This window comes from Otolemur garnettii, unplaced genomic scaffold, assembly GCF_000181295.1.
Source record: "Otolemur garnettii isolate 467f Iridium unplaced genomic scaffold, OtoGar3 scaffold00066, whole genome shotgun sequence".
In the NCBI taxonomy this organism is placed as follows: domain Eukaryota; kingdom Metazoa; phylum Chordata; class Mammalia; order Primates; family Galagidae; genus Otolemur; species Otolemur garnettii.
In genome coordinates, this window is record NW_003852461.1 from 4,016,015 (window position 1) to 4,039,191 (window position 23,177).

The 23,177-nt window shown below is 45.6% G+C and overlaps 1 protein-coding gene across 1 annotated transcript in view; it reads right to left on the reverse strand.

Moving 5' to 3' along the window:
• The window catches only part of DAB1 (DAB1, reelin adaptor protein), a 303,539-nt gene that overhangs the window by 48,989 nt on the left and 231,373 nt on the right, over positions 1–23,177 (reverse strand). The window contains exons 4-8 of the mRNA XM_023515099.1: positions 10,936–11,067; positions 10,160–10,279; positions 9,687–9,725; positions 7,899–7,964; positions 372–425 (exon numbers count right to left, since the gene is read on the reverse strand). Coding sequence (XP_023370867.1) covers positions 372–425; positions 7,899–7,964; positions 9,687–9,725; positions 10,160–10,279; positions 10,936–11,067 — 411 coding nt within the window. The remainder of the gene's footprint in view (positions 1–371; positions 426–7,898; positions 7,965–9,686; positions 9,726–10,159; positions 10,280–10,935; positions 11,068–23,177) is intronic.

Consider the following 23,177-nt stretch of genomic DNA (forward strand, 5'->3'; position numbering starts at 1 on the left):
CTAGACTAGTACCCCTACATCCGGATCAGTACCTCTTCATCCAGACCGGCACCCCTTCATCTAGACCAGTACCCCTACATCTGGATCAGCACCCCTTCATCCAGACCAGCACCCCTACATCCAGACCAGCACCCCTTAATCTAGACCAGTACCCCTACATGCAGATCAGCACCCCTTCCTCAGCCCTCCCATTTATGCCTCCTGCCCCTGCCCTCTACCCACCATAGGCCCTCAGCATGCAGTCCCCCGCAGAGCCACAGGTGTCATGACACTGGTCCAGGAGAGGGGTTGGCTTCTGTAGGTTGCAGACCCAGTCTCAGGTGACCCAGGTCACAGAAGCCTGGAGTGGGGGGACAGGTACTTACACTTACAGGTTGACTTTTTGGCACATCATAAACACCTTCCTTCTTTTGGCTGGTGGGAACCTGTGGAAAAGTCAAATTCAACACAGTCAACACTCCACTTTCAAAGAACACAGCAACCAGACTTGAACCCCAAGTCGGTGTACATGGGGACCGACCCTTAGACCAGTCCCGGGGACCTGCTCTAACCAGGAAAGCACCCAGCCAGGCTCCTTCCCTCGGCCAACCGGATGAGCACCGGGAGAACGTCTCACTCAACAAACGTTTACAGGGGCTCTTTGGCACCAGGCTCCTCACAGAGTCACAGAACAGAAAGCTGCAGAGACTTCGGGGATTGTGTGCAGAATAAAATAATCCTCATTTCACTAAAGGCAAAAATGAGGCCCAGGGAGTGCTGTGCTCGGCCCAAAGTGATTAAAAGCAGTTTGCATCTGAGTCTAAGCTGCTCGATGCAAAGTCTGAGATTCGGGATATTTAAAAATGTAGGAAATACCAAGATCCTAGAATAAAGCACAGCTTCTGCTGGGATTGTGTGTAAACCATTTGGTAATTACCAAAGGTTTTCATTCCAGGAAAAGGCCCGCAGTGGCGGGGAGAGCACAGGGCAAGGATTCAGAAAATCTGACTGCTTTTAATGTCTCTCTGAATCTTCCTCACTTCCCTTGATCCTCAGTCTGGTCTCACTGGGTCACGTGCTGTGACCAGTGACCCAGTAAGGTCACTCGGCTCCTCTAAGCTTCGCTGGTATCAGCTCTGCCTCTTACTCAGGTTATAGTGAGAATCAAAGGAAAAAATGGGCATTAGATAAACAAAAACTATTAGGTGCCATGATACTGTAATGTGTTCAGATAAGAATTTTTCAGTCACTGATACGTTATATAAATATGTATATATGAACATGGTCTACGATAGTAACAGTCATAGAGATGTTGAAGACTTTTCTAATGAGTCCATCAAAGGCTCTGCGCTGACATGCTGTACACTGGAAGCACTCAGCTGCTGTTCCTTCCCTGGCAACTGTCACAGCTCAGCTGGCACCATCACTGCAGGACCAGCCAGCGGTGGCCTCCTCATGGGCTGACAGTGTGGAAGCTCTGCCAGAGGAGGCACTAGACCTAACACCTTGTGGGTGCTCGGGTAATGTCTGCTGGGTAAGTGTGCCATGGAGGAGAGTTGGGATTAATAACAGGAAATGACCAGCCTGTTAGGCTGGGAGCTGCTCTCCATACCCTTCCTCTATGGGGAGTGAGAATCTGAGCTTACCCTTTGTGTCCCTTTGTGATTTTTCTTCTCATTTAACTTTCAATCCTTGTAATAATGAAGGATTAGTAATTAATAATTAATAATAAAACTAAGAAGTTATCTAGCTGTCCACTTTAAATAGTAGGAAGTGAGGCTCAGAGATGTTAGGGACTTTGCCCAGAGCGTGGTGGGTGGCCAAGTTCAAACCCAGCTCTTTCTGGCTACCAAACAATACATTATTGATCATGAACAGCATGATCTAACCTGGACTGGGGACCTGTTCTAAAGGTGTATGTTTCATGTTCATTCTCATGCAATCCCCAGAACAGGCCCAACAGGTAAGGGCTTCAATTATCTCCATGTCACAGACGTGGAAAATGAAGCTTGTTGGAGAGGGCTCTGGAGTGAGTAGGAAAGCCACAGATTTGAGTCCCAGACAGCTGGCCACAGTGGTGCTCTCTGCACATGGTCCAGAGAGCTGTTTTAGGTGTGCCGTTTTCTTTGACATCACATCCTGTATTTACAGAAGCTCATGCATATTCTCATAGCAAACAGGAGCATGAGCTGCTCTTGCAAGCCTCAGCGTGCAGGTAGCCAGTGAAGAGTGCCATTTCTTTGCTCCTGATACACAAAGCTCTGTCTAGACTGGTGGTTCTCAACCTTCCTAATGCGGTGACCCTTTAATACAGTTTCTCATGTTGTGGTGACCCCCCAACCATACAATTATTTTTGTTGCTACTTCATAACTGTAACTTTGCTACTGTTATGAATCATAATGTAAATATCTGATATGCAGGATGTATTTTCATGGGTCGTGACCCACAGGTTGAGAACCACTGGTCTAAAAGGAATTGTCTAAGGATGCCGACCAAGTCCTTTGCAAGGAAGGCCAATAAATTACCAGCCCTCGCTTTTGTTTTTACTAGTTCACCCAGAATGAAGAGCATTCTGTCTCCCGTAATTCACTGCTCACTACAGGCACGTAGCACAGTTGAACCCCAGCTGGCTCTCAATTATCCCTGTGCAGGCAGGAGGAGCTGTGGAATGGATAAACCCAAACTGTGCATAATTGAAAATGCTTTTCTACTGAGCTCTCCCATGGGTGAGATATCAATCTGCCTGTTTGTCCTTTAAGATTTATCCCAGCTGGGACATCTTCTGGTAAGCCTCGCCTGACTCTCTAGGTCTGCTCTGGAATCTTCCTCTGGACCTTTGCAACCTCTGGTACATCCTTTCATTAAAAAATATCAGTTACCCCTACGCCCTATTAAGTCTCATGCGCTGTGCTTTCCCTAGGACGATGGTGGTGAACAAGCTGGATACTGCCTCTGATTTCACAGAAATCCTTGCCATTTGGGGGGAGATGGAGAAGTAATTGGGCTTTGTCTTACTGTGGGAGTGATCGCACCACATTTTTAATTGCTTGTGGGTCTGTAGCCCCACAGCTCTGTAAGTCCGCTGAGGGCAGGGCAGGTACTTCATTATCATTGTGTCCCCATCCATAAATATTGGGGAAACAAAATAAAGTCTAGCCATCAAATATTCACTGCATGCACGCTAAGGTCTGTGGTCCTGCGTCTCGTCTCTGCCTAGCTGGTTCATTCCAGCCAAACACGTCATTTCCATAATACGAGGTTGTAAAGAGATAAAAATTTTGGACTAAAAGGAACCAGCCTTCTCGTTCCTAATCCTGGTTCTACCACATTTTGTGACTGAGAGAGGTCATTTTAACCTCTGACCCTCAGTTTCCTCAAGCGGTGTCCTCAGCATCTCAGGGGGTTGTTGACAAAGTCCCAAGGGTGGGACATCCCCATGTCCAGGGCACATGTGAGGTGCCCTATAAGTAAGTTCGTTTTGAATGGACAAGCTAAGAGATGTAAATTACTCTAAAAGCTATACACTAAATACTGTTCATACAGAAGGCACTTGTACTTCTGCAACCTGCTAATTATGTGGAGAGACAGTGCAAGGGTGTGTTGGTGACAAAGTTCTAGTGACTTTTCATCTTGAACTAATGATATTTGACACAGGGTGAGTGATTAACAATGAGGTTTGGATGAAGGAAGTTGGAAAATGCCCACTTAGAAAGCGGAAATCTTGCTTATGGAAGAAGCTTGTTCAAGTATTAAGAACACAAGGTTTCGAATCAGAGGTTCTGACCTCCGACTCAGCACTCCAGTCGAGGGGACTTGATCTTCCTGTGTTTAAGATAACGGCCATTGCAACTGTCCTTCCCGGCTTTCTGAGTTACTGGAAGGGTCAACGTTAAGTGATGTACAAAAACATCACTTTGTACCTTGAGGCTCTGTGTTGTTTTAAAAAGACAGCTGGTAACTTTTTCTGAGGCGTGCAAAGTGAAAGATAATTATTATTATTAAGGCCACTGGGAAAGTGAAACTACGGACCCTTGAAAAGAGATTGCATCTACTCAAGAGGCTCTGCCTGCCTGACGGTGGAGTTATAAATAGGAAAGTGAAGTAAGCTTGTGGATTTCTTAGGCTATGGAAAAAGATTGGGCAGACAAGGTATGTTCTGCTTCTGTTAAAGCATCTTCAGACGCCTTAAACAGCACCTGAAAGTGACAACAGGAAACCCGCTTTTACTTAGAGCCTCCTGTGGACCCATCACTTTCATTTTCACATAACTCCTAGGAGCAGAGAAAATATCACCCCCATTTTATTGCCCAGGAAATCAAGATACAAAAATTATGTACCTCATCAGATCTATTTGCCTCATTCCAGAAAACAACACAGCAAATAAAAGCTGCTACCTCCCCAGGCCAAGCTGAAGTATAAGGAACAAGACAAACCACTCAGGAGAAATAACCATGGAAAACATGTAGGCCCTTAAAAAAAAAAAAGAATAAGGCTCCTAATAGCAGCTCCTAAAAGCCCAGCCTTATCTTCAGGCCCAAGAGCTTATCTCTTATTAAGTAAATTGAGCCCCAGCAGACTGGCAAAGCAGGAGAGGAAAATGACCAGAGGCCTTTCCAATAGAAGCTGATAAAATATTCATTCCCTTAAACGGCAGCTTCCTGTTAATGATGGACAGATGGGAAGATCCTAAGGTCAGAGCTGTTAAAACAAGTGTGATGTTTTTTTTAGATAGTGACTTGAAATGAGCACAGAGTCTAACTGTGAAACTCAGAATCAGGGAACTCTGAGCAGAGAAGAGCCCAAGGACTGACTGATTTATTTACAGAGGTCAGAGGGAAAGGGAGGTTCTAGGTCTCCTAGCTCTGTACCCCTGGGCCAGATCACCTGAGCCCCCTGAGCCTCACTCTCCTTATCTGTAAGGTGGGAATAATGATTCAAACCACAGGGCAGCCACTTTGAGCAAAAATAAGAGACTGCATGTGAACGCCATTCACAGGCCAGCCTACAAACAGCGTGTAAACAGATATGTGCAGGTGCGTTCACACAAACACACACACACACACACACACACATCCATGTGCAGACATCCATACATCCATGTGCACCCAGACAAGTGCACACACACGCACACATACCTGTGCAGACAGACATACATGCACACACACACGTGCATGTACCTGTACACGCTTACATACATCCACGTGCACACACATACACAGACATGTACCCACACATGCACACACGTGCACACACACAGGCACGTGCTGCCATTCATGCACACACACATACACACATGTGCACAACAGACACACACACATGCACATGTATACATGCACACACACGAAGGTGCACTGATATGCTCACACACATACATGTACGTGAGTCTATACACGCACACACATACACATATATCCATACATGGGCACACAATACATGCCTGAGCACACATACATGCACACACACAAACATTCCCACCCATCCTTACACACAAACACAACACACACGGACCCATACACACATACATCCATGCAGACACACAAACACGCACACATATCCATACACACAAACATGCACACACATCCATGCACACACACAAACATGCATGCACATCATACACATACATGCACGCACATACATGCACACACATCCAGCCACACACACACACAAACACATACACAAACATGCACACCCATCATCACACACACATACATGCACGCACATCCATTCATGCACACACATAAACATGCGTGCACACTCATAAATGCACACACACAAACATGCACACACATCCAGCCACACACACAAACACATACACAAACATGCACACCCATCATCACACACACACATACATGCATGTACATCCATTCATGCACACACATAAACATGCATGCACACCCATAAATGCACACACACAAACATGCACACACATCCATGCAGACACACACACACAAACACGCACACACACAAACACGCACACACATCATACACACACACAAACATGCATGCATATCATACACATACATGCACGCACATCCATCCATGCACACACACAAACACATACACAAACATGCACACCCATGATCATGCACACACATACATGCACGCACATCCATTCACGCACACATAAACATGTGTGCACACCCATAGATGCACACACACAAACATGCACGCACATCCATACATGTGCTGCCATACAAGTGTGCACACTCACACGTTCACTTGCATCCTCCCCCGTTTCTGAGTCTTGTTCCCTCTACAGCAAGCCAAAACATGCTTCTTCTAACAATCAGAGTCCTATGCTAAGACACTCATTGCAGAGAACGGAACAGAGCCTTCCTTGCCTGAGAGCCTCTTGTGCCTTATTTGCTCAATTTACAATTGAGGCCCAGAGAGGCTGGGAAGGTGGTGAGCTGACGGCTGGGCTGGCACTTGCACTGAGATCCTGAATCCACACAGACTCCATGTTCTGGGACCTGGGATGACATCTCTTCTTTATACTCTACACATGAGCTTGTTCCATTCTCACATCAACACGTATGTTAGGAAGAAAGTATTCTTGTATTTTATTGTTCAGAAAGTGAGTCTCAGAGAGGGCAAGTGCCTCGCCCATTACCACACGGCTCGGTGAGGGAGCCAGAACTGCAACCCAGCTCTCCACCAGCCTACACCAGTTCTTTCCAGTACACTAGGAAGCCCCCCACCACCTCTCCCTCCCCCTCTGCAGTCCCTCAGGGCTCAGAGGGAGCCCTGCCAACTACAGTCACTTCTGGATGGATTCAGAAACTTTGAACGTTGCAAAGCCTCCTTTTATGTAAAAGCTGCTTTCTCTTTCTAGGATGACGACCGGTTAATGGTTCCTTTGGCCTCAGATTCAGATACCACAAGGTTAGACACTCCCACTTGTGTTTGAATTTTGGCCCTTAAACAGTTGCACAACTCTGAGGAAGTTACTCAACTTCTCTGAGCCTCAGTCTCCCCTTGCAAAAATGGGATTAAAATACCTATTGTATAGCATTATTTGTGAGAATTGAGTTACAAAGTAAATTCAGTATTCTTTACAAGGACATTTAAAAAAATTTTCCTTTCACAGGTAAGACCATGTTCTTTTTTTTTTTTTTTTCAGTTTTTGGCTGACTGGGTTTGAACCCACCACCTCTGGCATACGAGGCCAGCGCCCTACTCCTTTGAGCCACAGGCGATGCCCAGACCATGTTCTTTTATTATTCATATTTTGATGTTGTTTTTAAATAGCATTTTTGAATGTGTGTTTTCAGTAGCGGAGCTGGCTTTTTAAAGAAAGAGCCTATTTTTTTTTTTTTTGAGACAGAGTCTCACTTTGTCACCCTTGATAGAGTGCTGTACCATCACAGCTCACAGCAACCTCAAACTCTTGGGCTTGGCGATTCTCTTACCTCAGCCTCCCATGTAGCTGGGACTACAGGTGCCTGCCATCATGCCTGGCTATTTTTATTTTTATTTTTTCCACTATAGTTGTCATTGTTGTTTAGCAGGCCCGGGCTGGGTTTGAACCCACCAGTCCTGGTGTATGTGGCCAGCGCGCTAGCCGCTGAACTATAGGTGCTGAGCCAATAACCCCATTCTTTTGAGAAACAAAGGAACCTATCGTCTGATGGACAAGTCTCCGACGTCTTACTTTAGCAAAATGGAACCCTTGATTTTTGCTTCCACTTAAAAGAGTTAAGGTCTATTCAAAAGTAAAATACTGTATCTGACTGTCCATTAAACATTTCAACAACGAGGCGTGAAAACTACCGGTAAATGACAGGGGAGCTGGGAGCCAATTCATTTGAGGTGTGTCAACAAGCCAGGAACGACCAAAGACCCGTGGTTTTTCAGGCCCATCAGAGCCTTCATGCGTTTACTGGTGTAATGGTAAGAGAGGCAAGCGATTTTATACCTGATAAATGTTTTCTTCTGTTTCGGGATCACGGATTGGCTCGTGTCCGGCCTCAAACACAATGTACTATTGCAGGAGCAGCCAGAAAGGAAAGGTCAGAGGTGGAAAAGAAAGAGGGAAAAAAAAGCATTTGGAATTTAAGATACAAATCAGTGAGCACTGAAGAAGCAGGCACAGGGAAAATGCCCTAAAGACACAACCGGCTTGGTGGATGACCAGGCGCCTTGCACTTTCCTGCCTAGTCTAAGGGAAGCTGCAGAGGTCTGCTGGTCAGAAGTGACCACACCAGGCCCCTGCAGAGCTTTCTGGAGTTATAACTGTTCATCCAAAGGCATTTTGTCGCAGCAACGTCTGAACGTGCTGGGATGACCGAGTCAGAGTGCGGCAGGGCCTAGGATCCCAAAATTAGTGAGCTGTGGGCCACAAGTGACTCCCTCCCTCTGCCCCCTAAAGCTCAAGTTCCTAAGCCAACTCTGAAGACCTCAGAAGCCCCAAACTCCCTCAGCCCATAACTCTCACCTTCTCTGACATTCTCGCTTTTAAATACTGAAAATCAATTTTTCCATATGCGAGTTTTAGACCCCAAAAGGACTGGGACATTTCAAAAAGAGCGCTATTCTCTGCAAGCTAGTCAGCCGAGGCTGAAGTTCCTCTGATGAACCGATCCTCACCGGCATGATTCTAAAGCAAGGCCACGTCTTCAAGTGCACTTGTGCTCACCAGAAACGTTTAATACTTCTACTTCAAGTTACCATTACATAGTTTTACTTTCCACCCAGCAGTACCAGCGCTCTGGGAAAGCATGCATTAATACACAGTACAGCCTGTTTATGCCGACCACTAGGGACTGTAACAAACTGGTCAACATACGGAGCCGGCCAACGTAAGAACGAGGCCTGCTGGGCTGTTACATCCATGTCCCGTCTGTGAATATTCGGTCGACTTACGGAGGTGGAGGGAGGTGGTCAGCTATGGAAGTTCTACCGTATTAATCAAATGCACACGTGGTACGCACATACACAGAGAGAACACCTCCTCTGAGTTTCCTTTTGTATTGGGAGAGTCAGGTTTTTTATCTGATTGCTTTGGGCTTCTTTCTCTCCTTGGGAATAAGCACCAGGGAGGGAGATGCCACCTCTTCCTTTTTTCTGTATCTCTGTTTGAACAGAGCTCATACTTGAACCCAAGAAAGGTCATCTCTTTACCCACCCGGGAGCTGCAGACTTTGAAGAGGGTCCAGAGAAAGCTACGGGCAGAGATGTCTCTAGGATCTGTCTTCCTTCCTCACGACAGCCCCTCCGGCACGAGCCAGGTAGGGCGAGGGCCGGCCTGCCCCACTGGGCGTCAGAGCCGTCTCCTGGCCTTTCTAAAGCTTACAAGCCATCCTTTGGGTCTCTGCTCAAATGTTAACCAAAATGTCACCTCCCACCTCTGGCTCTTAACTCCGAGAAGCCACCTCATTATTCATGCTCTCTCTAATGAACTCAGAATATTCAAGAGACTCTTGGAACCACTCGGCTCTCAGATCAAACTTGTATAGATTGTGGAGGGGGCTGAGGCGAGGGCAGGAAGGGAGAAGTTGATCTGTGAATCCCAGGATAACGAAGCTGGCTAAATTTCTGTGGGTTTTTATGGAAATCGGCTGCTGGTGAGGCTGGCTGCCTTCACCCTCAGAGATAATCTCGGGCCCGCCCTCTCTGGCTTCTGCATTAAGTGGGGGGCGTCTTCAGGTTTCTGGAAAAAACGGCCACACCTGGACCTAAAAGCCCAGCTAGTTTCAGAAATTACCTGGTACACAGGGTCTTCGACATCCTCTTCCAAAATTGTCTATCGCAGAGTGAGGGGAGGGAGGGTGGAAAGCAGAGGACATAAAGGAGAGATGTGAGCTTGCATTCAGAAGGTACAGGACAGAGAGAAACCATTTCTGGGCAGAAGAGGCTGGTGAGTCATTAGGGCGGAAAACAGAACAAGTCAAAACCCTTGTAGCCACCTCCCCCCCCACAACCCGCACTGTTGGTAACAACAAAAGCAATTGTGTATCTGTAGTTGTCCTCTGAAATCTCCCTCTGGATTAAAGATTTCACTTTCTTTAACATGTCAAGAGTTTCAGAGGATAAGATCATTTCTAATGTTTGCTTTGGGTGCCTGTAATTTACACAGGAACCTTTCATCTTTATTTATTTCTACTTGGCGGCAGGAAGAACACCTGCGTATCGGAAGCCCCCAGTCTTCTCAGATAGGAGGGCAATTCACAGGCCTACCTGGTACACGGCTTGTTCACACTGCTTATCTTTCTGTGCCTTTTTTTCTAATTCTTCTCTTTGCTTCAATTCATAAATGAGTTGAAAGAGATCCCTCAAGTCCAGAATAACAGGTTCAGCCTGGGATCAAAGGGGAGAAAGCGCATTAATAACAAAATGGTAGTAAGATGCAATGACCAAATTTTTTTTTATCTATCTATCTATCTATCTATCTTATTTATTTTTTGCTGCTACAACCCTCAGCCCTTCCTTTTCCTATTAAACTGAAAGCATTCCATTCTTAATTAATTCCACCTTGTTTATATTGGTTTAGCAAATTGCATCTAGGCTAAAGTTCATTTCTTCAACTAATTATATTTGCAAATTCATAATAATCATAAGCAGAAAAGGCACTGCTTTTATTTATTAGTGATTTCGAATACAATAAAATTAGGGCAGGCCTCATGCAAAACAGCTATTTGTTTCCTCTTATTTTCTTTTTAAATGAGGCTACGAGCACAAGGAAACTTATTTGTATACTGTGCCTCCATCCAGTTTAATCAGAAAGGAAAATAATTAGTCATTAGGAAGAACCCATTAGGAAAAAAACAACAGCGAAACCAGACGGGTAGTATGAGTACGCTTCCTTGCTCCAAGGCTGTTTTTCTTTTCTGGATGGGAATTTGAGCAACAGCTTGGCCAGACATCGGAGGGGGTCTTCCAAGACCAACGGTGTCACTGTCCTGTCCCCTGAAGTTACCAGGAAAGGGGCCCTCCCTCGGATGGGGGATACTTACTGCCTGGGCTGTTTTTATGGCCACAAATCTGTGATTCCCTTCCTTCCCACAAACGTATCCGAAGGCCCGGTGATCCGTGATGTCCTTTGCAATGTAGGATATCTCATGAACAGCATGATGGTGCTGAAGGGCCTAGCGGAGAAAGAAGGAAGAACGTATTTCAGGGGCCGTTTTCTTCAAGCTGTTGATCAATAAGAGATGTGTTTCAGCTACGTGCGAACAGGCCCGAGGGGCTTTGGAAAAGCTGCTTGGTCCAGATGGAAGGAAAAAAAGGCTGTGCTTGCCCTTGAGAAATGGAGGCTTCCCTCCGTGGTCTTAATGCCATGACCAGAGAGAAACACAGGACTGTTCATATGCCGAGTGAGCAGCTGGGGCTGGGGCTTCACTCCGCTGGCTGGAGCTAGTCCGTCTAATTCACTGGGGAAGCTTCTGTTGCATTATTTTTTCATGACAGGGCTTAGTCTCACTTCTGGCTTGGTATTTAATACATTTACACACCCAGGGTCCCTGTGTGCTGTGGTGAGGGGTGCGCACTGCACAATTCCAGGGGGTGTCACTCCCAATCACAGACCCATAGAGCTGCGGTGTGACAACACTCTTCCATTAGACGGCAATGGTGTGATGAGGAACAAATACCTTTCTCTATTTTGTCCAAAGTCACCACTCGGCGTGGAGGTGTGGCCTCACATATCTCTGAGGCTTCTCAGGGGTTGGTCCCTCTGCCTGCGGTGGTGACTCTTTTACCACTTGCTCAAATCCTATTTCTTTTTCGATGGCCATTTGAAATAATGCCACCTGTGCGAAACGTCCCCTGAACAAGCCTTGTCTACCTTCTCCCTGCAGAAATAATTCTGCCCGTTTTCATGTTTTCACAGAACTCGAGTCTCCAGCGACACTGAGCCTCCTGATGGATCCCTACCCACGGGTCCCTGGGCGTCCACATTTGGTGGCCCTCCTCCTCCCATAAGGTCACATCACTCCCTGTCTGTCCTTCCTCACCCGGCTCTGTCATCCTCACACCTCCTACAGTGCCCGACCCGTAGTTGTTGAACTATAGTAAATTGAGATTGATGGTCAGTAATTGGAAAATCTTTTAAAATTGACCTTTTGCTTTTATTATACGAGCTGCAACAAAAAATGTTCAGCATCCTATTAGGTGATGGTGATCTTTATGGCCATCTTCCGATAGTAAACCTACTCTGAGCAATCTTTACTCAGTGGTACTCTGTCAGGGCTTATGTATGCATCTATATGTTCAGAGTTTGCTTAAAGTCCTAAAAAAGGGCCTTTCATTACACTGGGTATCAGGTTTGCAGGACAGCCACCGTGTAAACATACTGTCCCACGTCTCTGTACCTAAATTCCTTCCTCTAATAAATGGGAGGTATGTACCAGATCCATGGCTCTTAACCCAAAGCCCTGGATATATAGGGGTCATTAAAGGTAATAAAAACAGGTTTCAGGCAATTTTCAAAATCTCAAAAAGCTAAACAGAAATCTGTAATTATTCTTAATAAGCCTACGTATTTCTTTGTGCTTGTGAATAAAAACGGCAAATTTATTGGAAATGATATCAGGTTAGTGGGTTTTTTTCTTTTTTTTGCAGTTTTTGCGTGGGGCCGGGTTTGAACCGGCCACCTCTGGCATATGGGGCCGGCGCCCTACTCCTTTGAGCCACAGGCGCCACCCCAGGTTAGTGTTTTTATATTCCTTAGCTCATATTGGAGCATAATTCTCTTACCAACAACTGATTATTGTTTAAACAGTCCGAATAGGAAAATGAATGGCTATCGATATAGTTCTTCTGATGGACAAAATTTTCTCCACAACAGAGTCCACGGAGGGAGGGAGAGACATGACAGGGGGAAGTTGCTTATGAAAACACCGGGACCCTTGGAGTAGATACTTTTCAAGCTCCTCTTCCAGTCCCTGCATCTTCTAAGCTCTTGGGACTGCCTACTACAAAACCAGCCTCTGTGCACAGTGGGTCTCTGAAGTTTCACGCTGTTTCTGTCCTTAGTTCTAGACCACTGACTTTCCAAAACAGCCATTCCTCTGTCCACTGCCATCTTTCCAGGCTTCGGACCTTAGGAATCATTTGCTGTAGTAAAACAGTCTGCCTCACCTCATCCCTCTAGGCCTGGCCTGACGTTGCACTAGGCTCTCTGATCACCCTAAAATCTCTTCTTTCTCCTTCACACCCTGTCCAGGTCAGCCGCTGCCTGCTGGGCATCACGCATGCGGTGTGCTGCCCCTGCCCAGTCATCTCCGTCCTGCAAGGGGCAGTACAGTGACTGTATAATTCTAATGGATTTTGACACAAATAAAGCTGGTGAAGACGGAAGCGTTTGCTGGTAAAAGAACCTAGTCATTTTGGTTTCATTAGGAGGACATGTTTAGCTAGCGGAGGGAAACTGCTCAAAGAGCGGTAGCTTTTTCATGATGTTAATGACGTAAAATTGATGAGAGTTATATTCACACAACACGGGAGCATTGATTTAGCGGTTTCCATGTGCGAGAATGGGGGGCATGAGGGGGAAATGGGACACAAAGACGTTTCTCCCCTTCTCTCCTTTTCCCGAAAACATTTCTCTGCATAATGTGGAGAATGTCATTCACGTCTCCTATTAAATCAAAGTTTGACGACAGAGCCTTATTGATTGCCAAGTAGAATATTGCTCTAAAATTAAACTGCGATTAGAAGTCTTCCTGGTGGAATTAGATTTGGAGATGATTGTGCAACGGTAAAATATCACCTCCCCTGCAAGACAGCAGATGGAGACGTTTTAATTTATCTGGGAATCCTCATTAAGTGTTTTAAAATCAAAACATTTTTAATGCCTGATGATACCTCACATTGCCTCGCGAAGTGTAGCTGTGCGTGCGCGTGAAGTGCTTAAACATATTTGTAACATCATCCTTCCCCGTAGTTAGTTTTATGACACGTTTAAAAAGCACTGCTCTCAAAGTGGCTCATTCGTTTGGAAACTAACAGCCAGTGAGGGGGTACGGCTCCACGTTCTCCGACCTCAACCATGAAGACATAATATAGGGGAAATGGGAAATGCAAACATGTTAGGTTCTGCTAATCCCCACAGCTGTATTATCACATTCGTTTCACAAGTTGGGGCGTCCTGCAAATACTTGTTCACCGAGCCTCAAAACTGCACAACTCTTCAAGTAGATTTTATTGGCACAACCGAAGACAGTTGGAGCCCGAGGGAACCTTAAATGTCACACAGTGCAAATCTGAGTTTATTTAAGAAAGGACTGAGGGCCCGATACTGCACTGGCAGGACCAGTCCTAAACCCAGGCCTTGTCTTTTCCACTAAGGATGACAAAAAAGGCCACAGAGTGATGCAGAATCAAGGTCTCCTTTCCTTAGACTTCTGGGTCCCCAGCCCAGCCAGAGATGACCCACTCACTGACAAGCTGGGAGGAGGAGGGCAAGAGAAGGGTAAGTGGGTAACAGAGCTGAGGACGCTCTGAATTCTGAGGCCAGGGAGAGCTGTAAATCACGAGGTTTGGGGCAAAGGAGAAAGGTCAAGATGGCAGGTCAGATTACTCTCAGGAACTGGCTGCTTCTGGTGTCTGTTGATCAGTCCAGGCTGGAGGATAAGGTGAGGCCCTGGGTCATGGGGATAGGGAAGGCTGCCTCCTAGAAGGGTTTCTGGGGTGAGTGTTCAGGGCATCCCAGGTTGTTCTGGGGGTGCAGTGAGAGTAGCCGGAGGACACTGGGGTAATGTGGGAAGAAGAGGAGAGGAGAGGCCGCTGCTGGTGGCCCCTCTCACACATTTCCTTTTGAAAACAGTTATTGTCTCACCTAGCAGATATTAAAGTACTGCCTGCATCTAAGCAGGAAGCTGGTCTTAAAAGTAGAACCTCCAGGAACCCCCATCTCTCTGCTCCAGCTTCATTTACTTCACTTATTCCCCCCATTCTGAACTGTTCTTTGCATCATGGATAAAAGTTATCAGTAAGGAATTCCAAGGACAATTCGGGCATCAACGTCCTCAATCCAGCCAGAGCTTCTTCTGCAAGTAAAGTTCAGGTACCCAGTGCTGCGGAAAATCTGAGGGGCTCACCTCCCCCTCCCCTTTCAGGTTTTACCCTTTCCTACCTCCGTGCTGCTGCCCCCACGGCTTGGACTGTGGATGCCGTGCCCTGCCCTTCATTAACTCCTGAGGCCCAGCCCTGACATGTGGCCCATCCAAGAAACCTTCCCTACCACCCATCTCCCTTACTAACGATTCCCACGCCAAAGCCCACTGCACAGCATCTGTCCTGTACGGGGTGCTTTGTGCCTGTTAATTCTGTTTCACGCTATCCATCCATCAGTTATCCCCAGCAGGTGTATTTATTTATTGGGTGCCTAGTATGCTGCTATGTGCTGCTGCTAACAGATGACTAAAACACAGCCCCTTCTCCACGGAGCTCACAATCTCATAAAACAGGCAAAGTTATGAAAAACAGATACATGAAAAATACACTGCTACTATACAGTATAATAGGACAGGTGTGTGCAGAGGGTCACACAGGCTCGGGACATTAGGGAAGACTTGGCAAAGGAGGTAACCTTGAGCTGAAGCCCCAAGGACGAATGGGAAGACCCCAGAAAATAAGGAGGGCGGGGCGCTCCAGGCAGAAAGAACTGAGTGCGTACAGGCCTCTAGGTCTTGAGAACGGGACATTGTGGGGGACTTTTGTGCATCTGTTTTCTCTCCACTTTGGGAATGTTGGATCTTTCAGAGAAAAAGACCCACGTCTAGTTCTTCTCAGTCCCATCCCAGCATCGAATACTGTTCCTTTTGAACAGGAAGTGCTACATAATGTTTGGGGGAGGCAGGGAGGGAGGGAGGAATAAAGGAAGGAAGAAAGGGGATCTCGAGAGAGGGAGGGAGAGAGGAGGAAGAAGTGACCAAGCTGTCGGAAGAGACAAGCTGCATAAATAAGGTAGAAGCTCAGTAAATGTTCAATAAATGAATGAATGGGGTTAATTCATAACATGCGCATAGGGTTCATTCTGCAAACAGAGGGTTTCTTATCTGATCATCATTAAATCTTTTTTTTTTCCTTTGTATTTCCATGAGCCATTTACCAATGTTTAAATGAAGTATCAAATTGTTTGGAGAGTTACTGTCTGACAGAATAAATTACAGAGAAGACTTAATTTGTAGTATGGTTCAATACAGCCAATTAAATACAATATGGATTAGAAAGTCATCTGCGGATTTTACCATTAGCTTTCTTATAAAGAACAGATTCTACTCTATTTGGCCTTCACGTTATTGCATGGCGGGTCTCTCCGTGTATGTGTGTGTGAGATTGCGTGCTTTCCTGAGGCCGTATCGGTAACAGGAAAAATACCCACCAGGATTTGTGTGAGCTAACAAAAAAACAAAACAAAAAAGCAGATAAACAGATAGACACAGAACAAAAATAGATACATGAAAAATACACTACTTCCCACCACAGGCAATTACAGTGGTTAAAACCTCACAAGACAAAGGGAGGCCCAGGCTCATTATAAAGGCCTTTCTCTTTTATAGCATATTTTTGGATATGTTTGCTGCCTGGCAGTGCCAGTGAGGCTGGGAGGAAACTGTTATACCAGCCCCCAGGCTCCCCGTTATCAAATGCTAAATGGAGCAGGTCAGAGTGAATTGTTCCCTGGGTTGGCATCTTGATGTCTTCGAGAAGGTTTTACTCAAGGACAAGACCAAATTTCTGAATAACCTAGCCTCTTGAAGAAGAGGCAGCGTGGTCACAGAGAACCGACATGGACTCTGGAGCCGGAGAGAAACCCAACTGAGATCTGACCTCTACCACTTACGAGACGTATCACTTTGGGCATATCACGCATTCCTTTCTCTTTCTGTATAATACAAATAATGTTGTGGAACCCAAAATATAGTTGGAAATATTGATTCCTGTAAAATACATCAGGTAGATATGAGATGGCATTTTCTCTTATGAGGATAAAAAAATAATATTCGGTAATCAGCAAATGGCGGGGAAATAAATATTTTCCTGGGCTATGGGTTTGCCACATGTAACGCAGAAGTAATAACAGTACCTGTCATGGTGCTGCTATGAAGATTAATGAATTAGTACATGCAAATTGCTTGGGCCAGCGCAAGGCTCCTGGGGAGAGCTTTGGTAACTGTCAATCATTGTGAGTATTTTTGCTATTGGTGGAAGTGTGATTAGGTGCAACATTTCTGGAGGGCTGGCTGACTCTGTTTCCAAGCCTGTAAGAGATGAATAAACTGACCCTATGTATCCAGAAATAATGTAACATGTGGGCAAAGACTTGGATACAAATCATTCTCTGCAAGGCTGCTAGAATATTCTCTGCAATGCTGTTAGAGTCATGAAAACTTCAAAACGTCCAAAATGTCGAGCATAACTGCCTGGTTGAAGAAAATCCTTTTTGCTATACGATGAAATAGCATACGCTACTGAAAAATCATCTTCTATGTAATTTTTGTATGAAAATATATTTACAATATCCTGTTGAACGGGGGGAAAAGCGTGTTACTAAACAGTCTCTTCAATACAATCCTGTTTTTGAAAAAAAAAATGCATCCCCTTTATAGGGCTCTCCTTTACCAGTGATTCTTAAAATCTGACTTTTTTCTTACTTATGCTAATTTTCTCTACAATAAATATTCTCTGTTGCCCTGGGTAGAGTGCCATGGTGTCATAGTAGCTCGTAGCAAACCTCAAACTTCTGGGTTCAAGTGATCCTCTTGCCTTTGCCTTCCGAGTAGCTGAGACTATAGGCACCTGCCACCATGCCTGGCTAGCTCCCCTCCCCCCCTATTTTTAGTAGAGAGTGTTTCTCTCTTGCTCAAACTGGTCTTGGACTCCTGAACTCAAGCAATCCACCCACCTCGGCCTCCCAGAGTGCTGGTATTATGGGTGTGAACCACAGAGCCCAGCTAGTCATTATTTTTAAATGACTCATTTGAATGAATGTATCTGTCAACAGTATTCTGGGTCCAGGTCTGTCCCTGACTTCTCCTCCAGCCCCACTGGGTCTGTGTCTGTTTCCTTCTCTGAGCCTTTGTTTCCTCAGCAATTAAAATGCGAAGGTGGGATTAAATAAATACTCACGGCCTTTTTCGCTCTCAACATTTAATTCCCTTTAAAAAATTTATAGCAGGACAACAGCTATAAAAGACAGCTTCTCCTTAGCAGCTCGCTAAACATATGTTACGCACACACAGAGATCTAGGAAGCTCTGCTTGTCCTTGCCTAAAAATAGGAAGAGACGCTAGTTAACCAGCTGAGATCATCTTAGACCTGTGATTTGGGCTTAAATTTGTCTAACAGGATAAGTGGAGCCAGGTGTGCTTAATCAATTAGCAGTCACCAAAGTGACAACGAAGCAGGTTTCTGCTCAGGAGAAGCAAAAACCACCTTAAACGAGGAAACTGGCTGCAGCATTAGTTTCCTAATGCTGGGGTTCAATCAGAATCCACGTCCCAAGATCAAGAATGTGGCCGCAACTCCATGGAAAGGTTCAAAGCCTTCTATGATACCACACGGCTTCTGTAAATGGGGACAGGATAAGCACAGGGGTGAGTGAGACTGGCTGTCCTTTCTTATTCAACTCACATTCGTTCCCCAAAGAGCTTCGATATTAGGATACATTAGGCCCTGGAGATGATGAAAAGGGTGAGGTGGAGTCCTGGTTTTTAAAGCTGGCTCTGTGTGTGTGTGCATGTGTGTATAAGGGGAGGGGGCTTGTTTGTTAAATACTGAGAATAGTTTGCATATTGTGATGTCCTGTCCCCATTTCCAGAAGGCATGAACCTTTGCATGGCTTTGTGGCCCTAAGCAAGTTACTTCATCTCACTGAGCCTCAGTTTCTTCACCTGTACAATGGGAATGTTGCCTTACCCTGCCTACGAGCGTATCTACTGGATCCTAGGCTCTTACCACTTACAATGGGATGTCCCCAGGCAACTGGGTTTTAAGGTTCTCATTCTAACCACTACATTCTTTAGTGTTCAAGCATCAGGAGTGGGTTTTTTATCATAAATCTTTCCTTGGAGCTGATAAATAGTCTTGGTGTGGCCAAAGGCTGGGGAGAAAGGCAGCCCCTGGGAAGTGGCCAGATCAAGTGCTAAGAATCAGAGGTTCAAACTTCCTGGTGTCCGGTAAGAACCCGGATTCCGTGATTCTTGGCAATTTAACACTGTAGTTATAGAAATCGGTCCGTTCTCTTCGTTGCTTAAGACTTTTGGAGTTTTCTATCATTCGCAGTCAGGAGATTTCTGAGCAATACAGCAATCATCAGTATCTCTGTCGTAGGAGGAAACAGGAGAGTGAAGGGACCTGTCCGAGCAGTAGGGGGCTGACTTGGCCTTTCAGCAAGTCTCCAGAGCGCATGCCCACTTTATTGGTAGTACTAATTAATACTGGAACTGTGATTTTGAAATTGCTTTCAGTAGGCATTAGGATAAAGCAAACACATAAATATATTGTCGAGAGCCAAATTTTCAGTAAAAGAAAAATGAGACACTGATATAAAAAAGTTAAATAACCCTGTAACGTTAAATTCGAATTGGAAGTATCAATACAAACTCATGACTTAAAAAATACATTCCTAGCACTGTTTCTGGAAAGGGCCTAGGAGCCATGAAATAGTAGCTACCACCCCAGAGCACACGGAATGTAGCTATTTACTATCGAGCGATCGACTATCTATTGATCTCTTATCCCATCTAGAGAGAGTCAGAGAAAGCAAATACTACAGAAGGTTAAGTTGTAGAATTCTCCTTTGAAATTTTCTGTGTTTAAACGTTTTTCTGAGAAGTAGAAAAAATAATTAAATCTTAGCCTGCTCTTTTCTCTACCTCCCTCTGCCTTTCTCTGAAAACAGAGGAAACCAAGACACCAAACTCTTCAATGACTTAACTGAAAGCAGGCTGCAGAGAGAGGGTTTCATCACACCTACCCCAGTCAACCATTGGGTCAAAACCTAAGGATCATTAGGAGCACGCACGTGCTTAGACGCGCTTAAAGCTAGAGCTGCCCGTGTCCTTTGTTCCATCCTGCATTCCCCTGCTCAGCATGAATAAACATCAGTCTGGAACCTTCTGTCTTCAACAACATTTTTAAAAGTTCAGGAGGAATAAATACAGGAACGATTTATACTACCGAATCCCTGGGGTGGCAGGAGAATCCAAAACTCGGAGGATTCTCTAACCATGTATAAAGATTCATTGATTTTCATTATATTAAAAAAGAGGGTACCATTTGGAGAGTTCCTACCATATGTGAGGCACTGGGCTAGGTATTCTATACGTAGTCCCCTCATTTTCACTCACCTAACAGCCTTATAGATTATTTCCTCTACTTTTACTGTTGAGGTAATAGAGACCCAGGAGCATTAGGGAATTTGCCCCAGGTCACACAGCTGATAGGCAGACCCTGGGTTGCTGCCCCCACACTCCAGGCAGCCTCATGGACCTGAACACAGTTCTGAATGTGCTTTAATGGCCTATATTTCCATTCTCCTAAAATTCTTATTTTTATTTCCGTTTCTTTCTGCGTGAAGAATCCTAATAACCATCGTAAGTGTTCTGTAATATAACCAATGATTTGGACATCTTAGCTCACGGTGTAAAATTATCGTAGCACACAGGTAAATGAGTGTGGCTGAATGGAAACGGGACAGCGTGTTTTGTCTCAGTCACTGCAGAAACAAGGTCATTATATTTAATGGAAAGTGACTTTTTTGTGTTGGAACCAGGCTGAAATTAACCTTTGCCTTGGTCAGTTATGAGGCAGAAACTTACCCCCAAAACGGGGAATTGACAGAGAAGCAGCCAGGGGAGGGAGTGTTGGCTTAGGAGTGAGAAGGCGGGGACTCCACGTTCTGGCATCTTCACTTGTAAATCGGGGATAACAGGTGGGGGTGTGGCAAATAACGGCTTCTCAGGGTGCTGGGAGAAGACATGGTTTCGGCTGGACACAGGGCAGTGCCTGACATCCATACCCGTGATGGTTACTTTTGTCACCTTGGACATATCACCTAATCACTTTGAATCTTAGTGCGCTCATCTGTAACTTCACTATATGGAGGGTGAGAATTAAATATTGTCAGGCTGGTAAAGTTCTTAGCCTGGAACATCGGGGTGCTTCATAAATGGTGGTTACTCTCCAGCTCAAAGATTGTTATGCAAATTGTCACAGTTACATGTTCAATTACGCTCCCATATGCCGAAGTCCTAGACACCAGCACCTCAGAAAATGACCTCATTTGGAAAGTCACTAAGGGATGTTTGATTACGATGAGGTCCCTGTGGAGGAGGAGAGTGGGCCTTTAATCTAACCTGACAGGTGCTCTTATAAAAGAGGGAAGTGTGGATGGGGACAGGTGCATAGGGACAATGTCACATGAAGACGGTGGAAGAGAGTGTGACAATATGTCTATAAGCCGAGGAATACCAAGACTGTCAGTGAAGCCCTGGAAGCTGGGGCTGAGGCACGGGAAAGATTCTCCTCCATCAAACCCTCAGAAGCAGCGCCCCCTGCAGACACCTCAATCTGGGACATTGAGGCTCTACACACAGGGTGTCCTAAAAGTCACCCATAAAGTTACCAGACATAGGGGAAAATGGGAAATGGTAGGGAAATAAATGTACGTGACTCACACAATATTCATTACCAGATATTCTCTACATGTCATCCACCCCTTTGTAAAATTCTGTAGTAAGTATTTTGTGAATAAAGGCAAATATGGTTACAATTTGCTGTTTTCCTTATGTCTGGGGACCTTATGGACGGCTTTTGGGACACCCTATAGAAATGAGAGAAGTCATCTGTTGTTCCAGCTGCCCAGTGTGTGGTACTTTGGTGAAGCTGCTTTGACACAGCGGTGAGACCAAGGGCAGGAAAACCTGACAGCCAACCGAATCCTACCTAGGTAACTCATCCTATCTGTATTCCCTCAGTGACCCTCAATTTTCCCATCTGTAAAATGAGGGAGCAACACTGGTCCCTTCCAGCTTTGCTCTGTTTCTGAGGGTAGAGTAGGAAACCCTCTTGTCTTCTGTTACAGACAGATGGAGCTACTTAACGCAGATGCGTGGCGTGCGGGGCAGCACCACGCAACTTATAGCTGCAGCTATCCAATTATTTCCCATTTAGCGCTGTGCAGCACTCCCCAAATATACCACCAAACCACTGAGGCGGTGGGCTGAGCTCTCTGAGTACGAGAATCAATTGTTTCTCTTCCACTAATTGGTCCCATGATTGTTAGGCTGTTGCCTTGGAAAATGAACTGTCAGTAAAAGAAATTAGCACACAATTCCCCCCTTTCTTGAAAAAGAGCTACCCTGTAGCCAGCTCCCCTTCAACTCACCCTAGGACCTCAGAAGGCAAAATGGATATGAATTAAATTCTGACTCTCAGTTCTACTATTTTTTTTCTGCAAGAGGGATGAGAAAACTGTGGGGTTAAACCACTTGCTCAGTTCTCAGTCACTGGGGAAGTTCAGGCTGACAGCCAGTCTGACGCCAGCCTGTGCCCACTTTGCTACATGGGGTCGTCTCCGTAGGGCTGTGATCATCGGGCTCTGCCCAGCTGTCTGCCCCCTTGTGCCTCCTTCCTGGCATATATCTTCATGACTGTGCCAGACTCACAGACAGCTGCTCCGAGGGAGGGCAGATGTAAGGAAGTGTGGCTAAGCGGCTGGGTGCCTTCTGCATCAAATACTGCCCCCTGTTGGCCCTGCCTGATGTGACCCCAGCACTCAATTCTAGTAAGAGGGCATCTGAGTCAGGCACTGGGCTGGGCGCTGGGGATGGCAAGACAGAGCCAGCAAGATCCTTGTCTTTAGGGAGTTCACACTCTATGATGGAGAAGGGAGGTCAGGGCATGCTTCTGGGAATGCTGTCAAAGAAATCCATTCCTTTTCTTTCTAGTGAGAAGCAGAGTTGGTAAGGACCCCTTCATTCACATGATTCCCTAGTTACTATCTAACTCCTCCCCCTTCATTCACATGATTCCCTAGTTACTAGCTGACTCCTCCCCTTTCATTCACATGATTCCCTAGTTACTAGCTGATTCCTCCCCTTCATTCACATGATTCCCTAGTTACTAGCTGACTCCTCCCCCTTCATTCACAAGATTCCCTAGTTACTATCTAACTCCTCCCCCTTCATTCACAAGATTCCCTAGTTACTAGCTGACTCCGCCCCCTTCATTCATATGATTCCCTAGT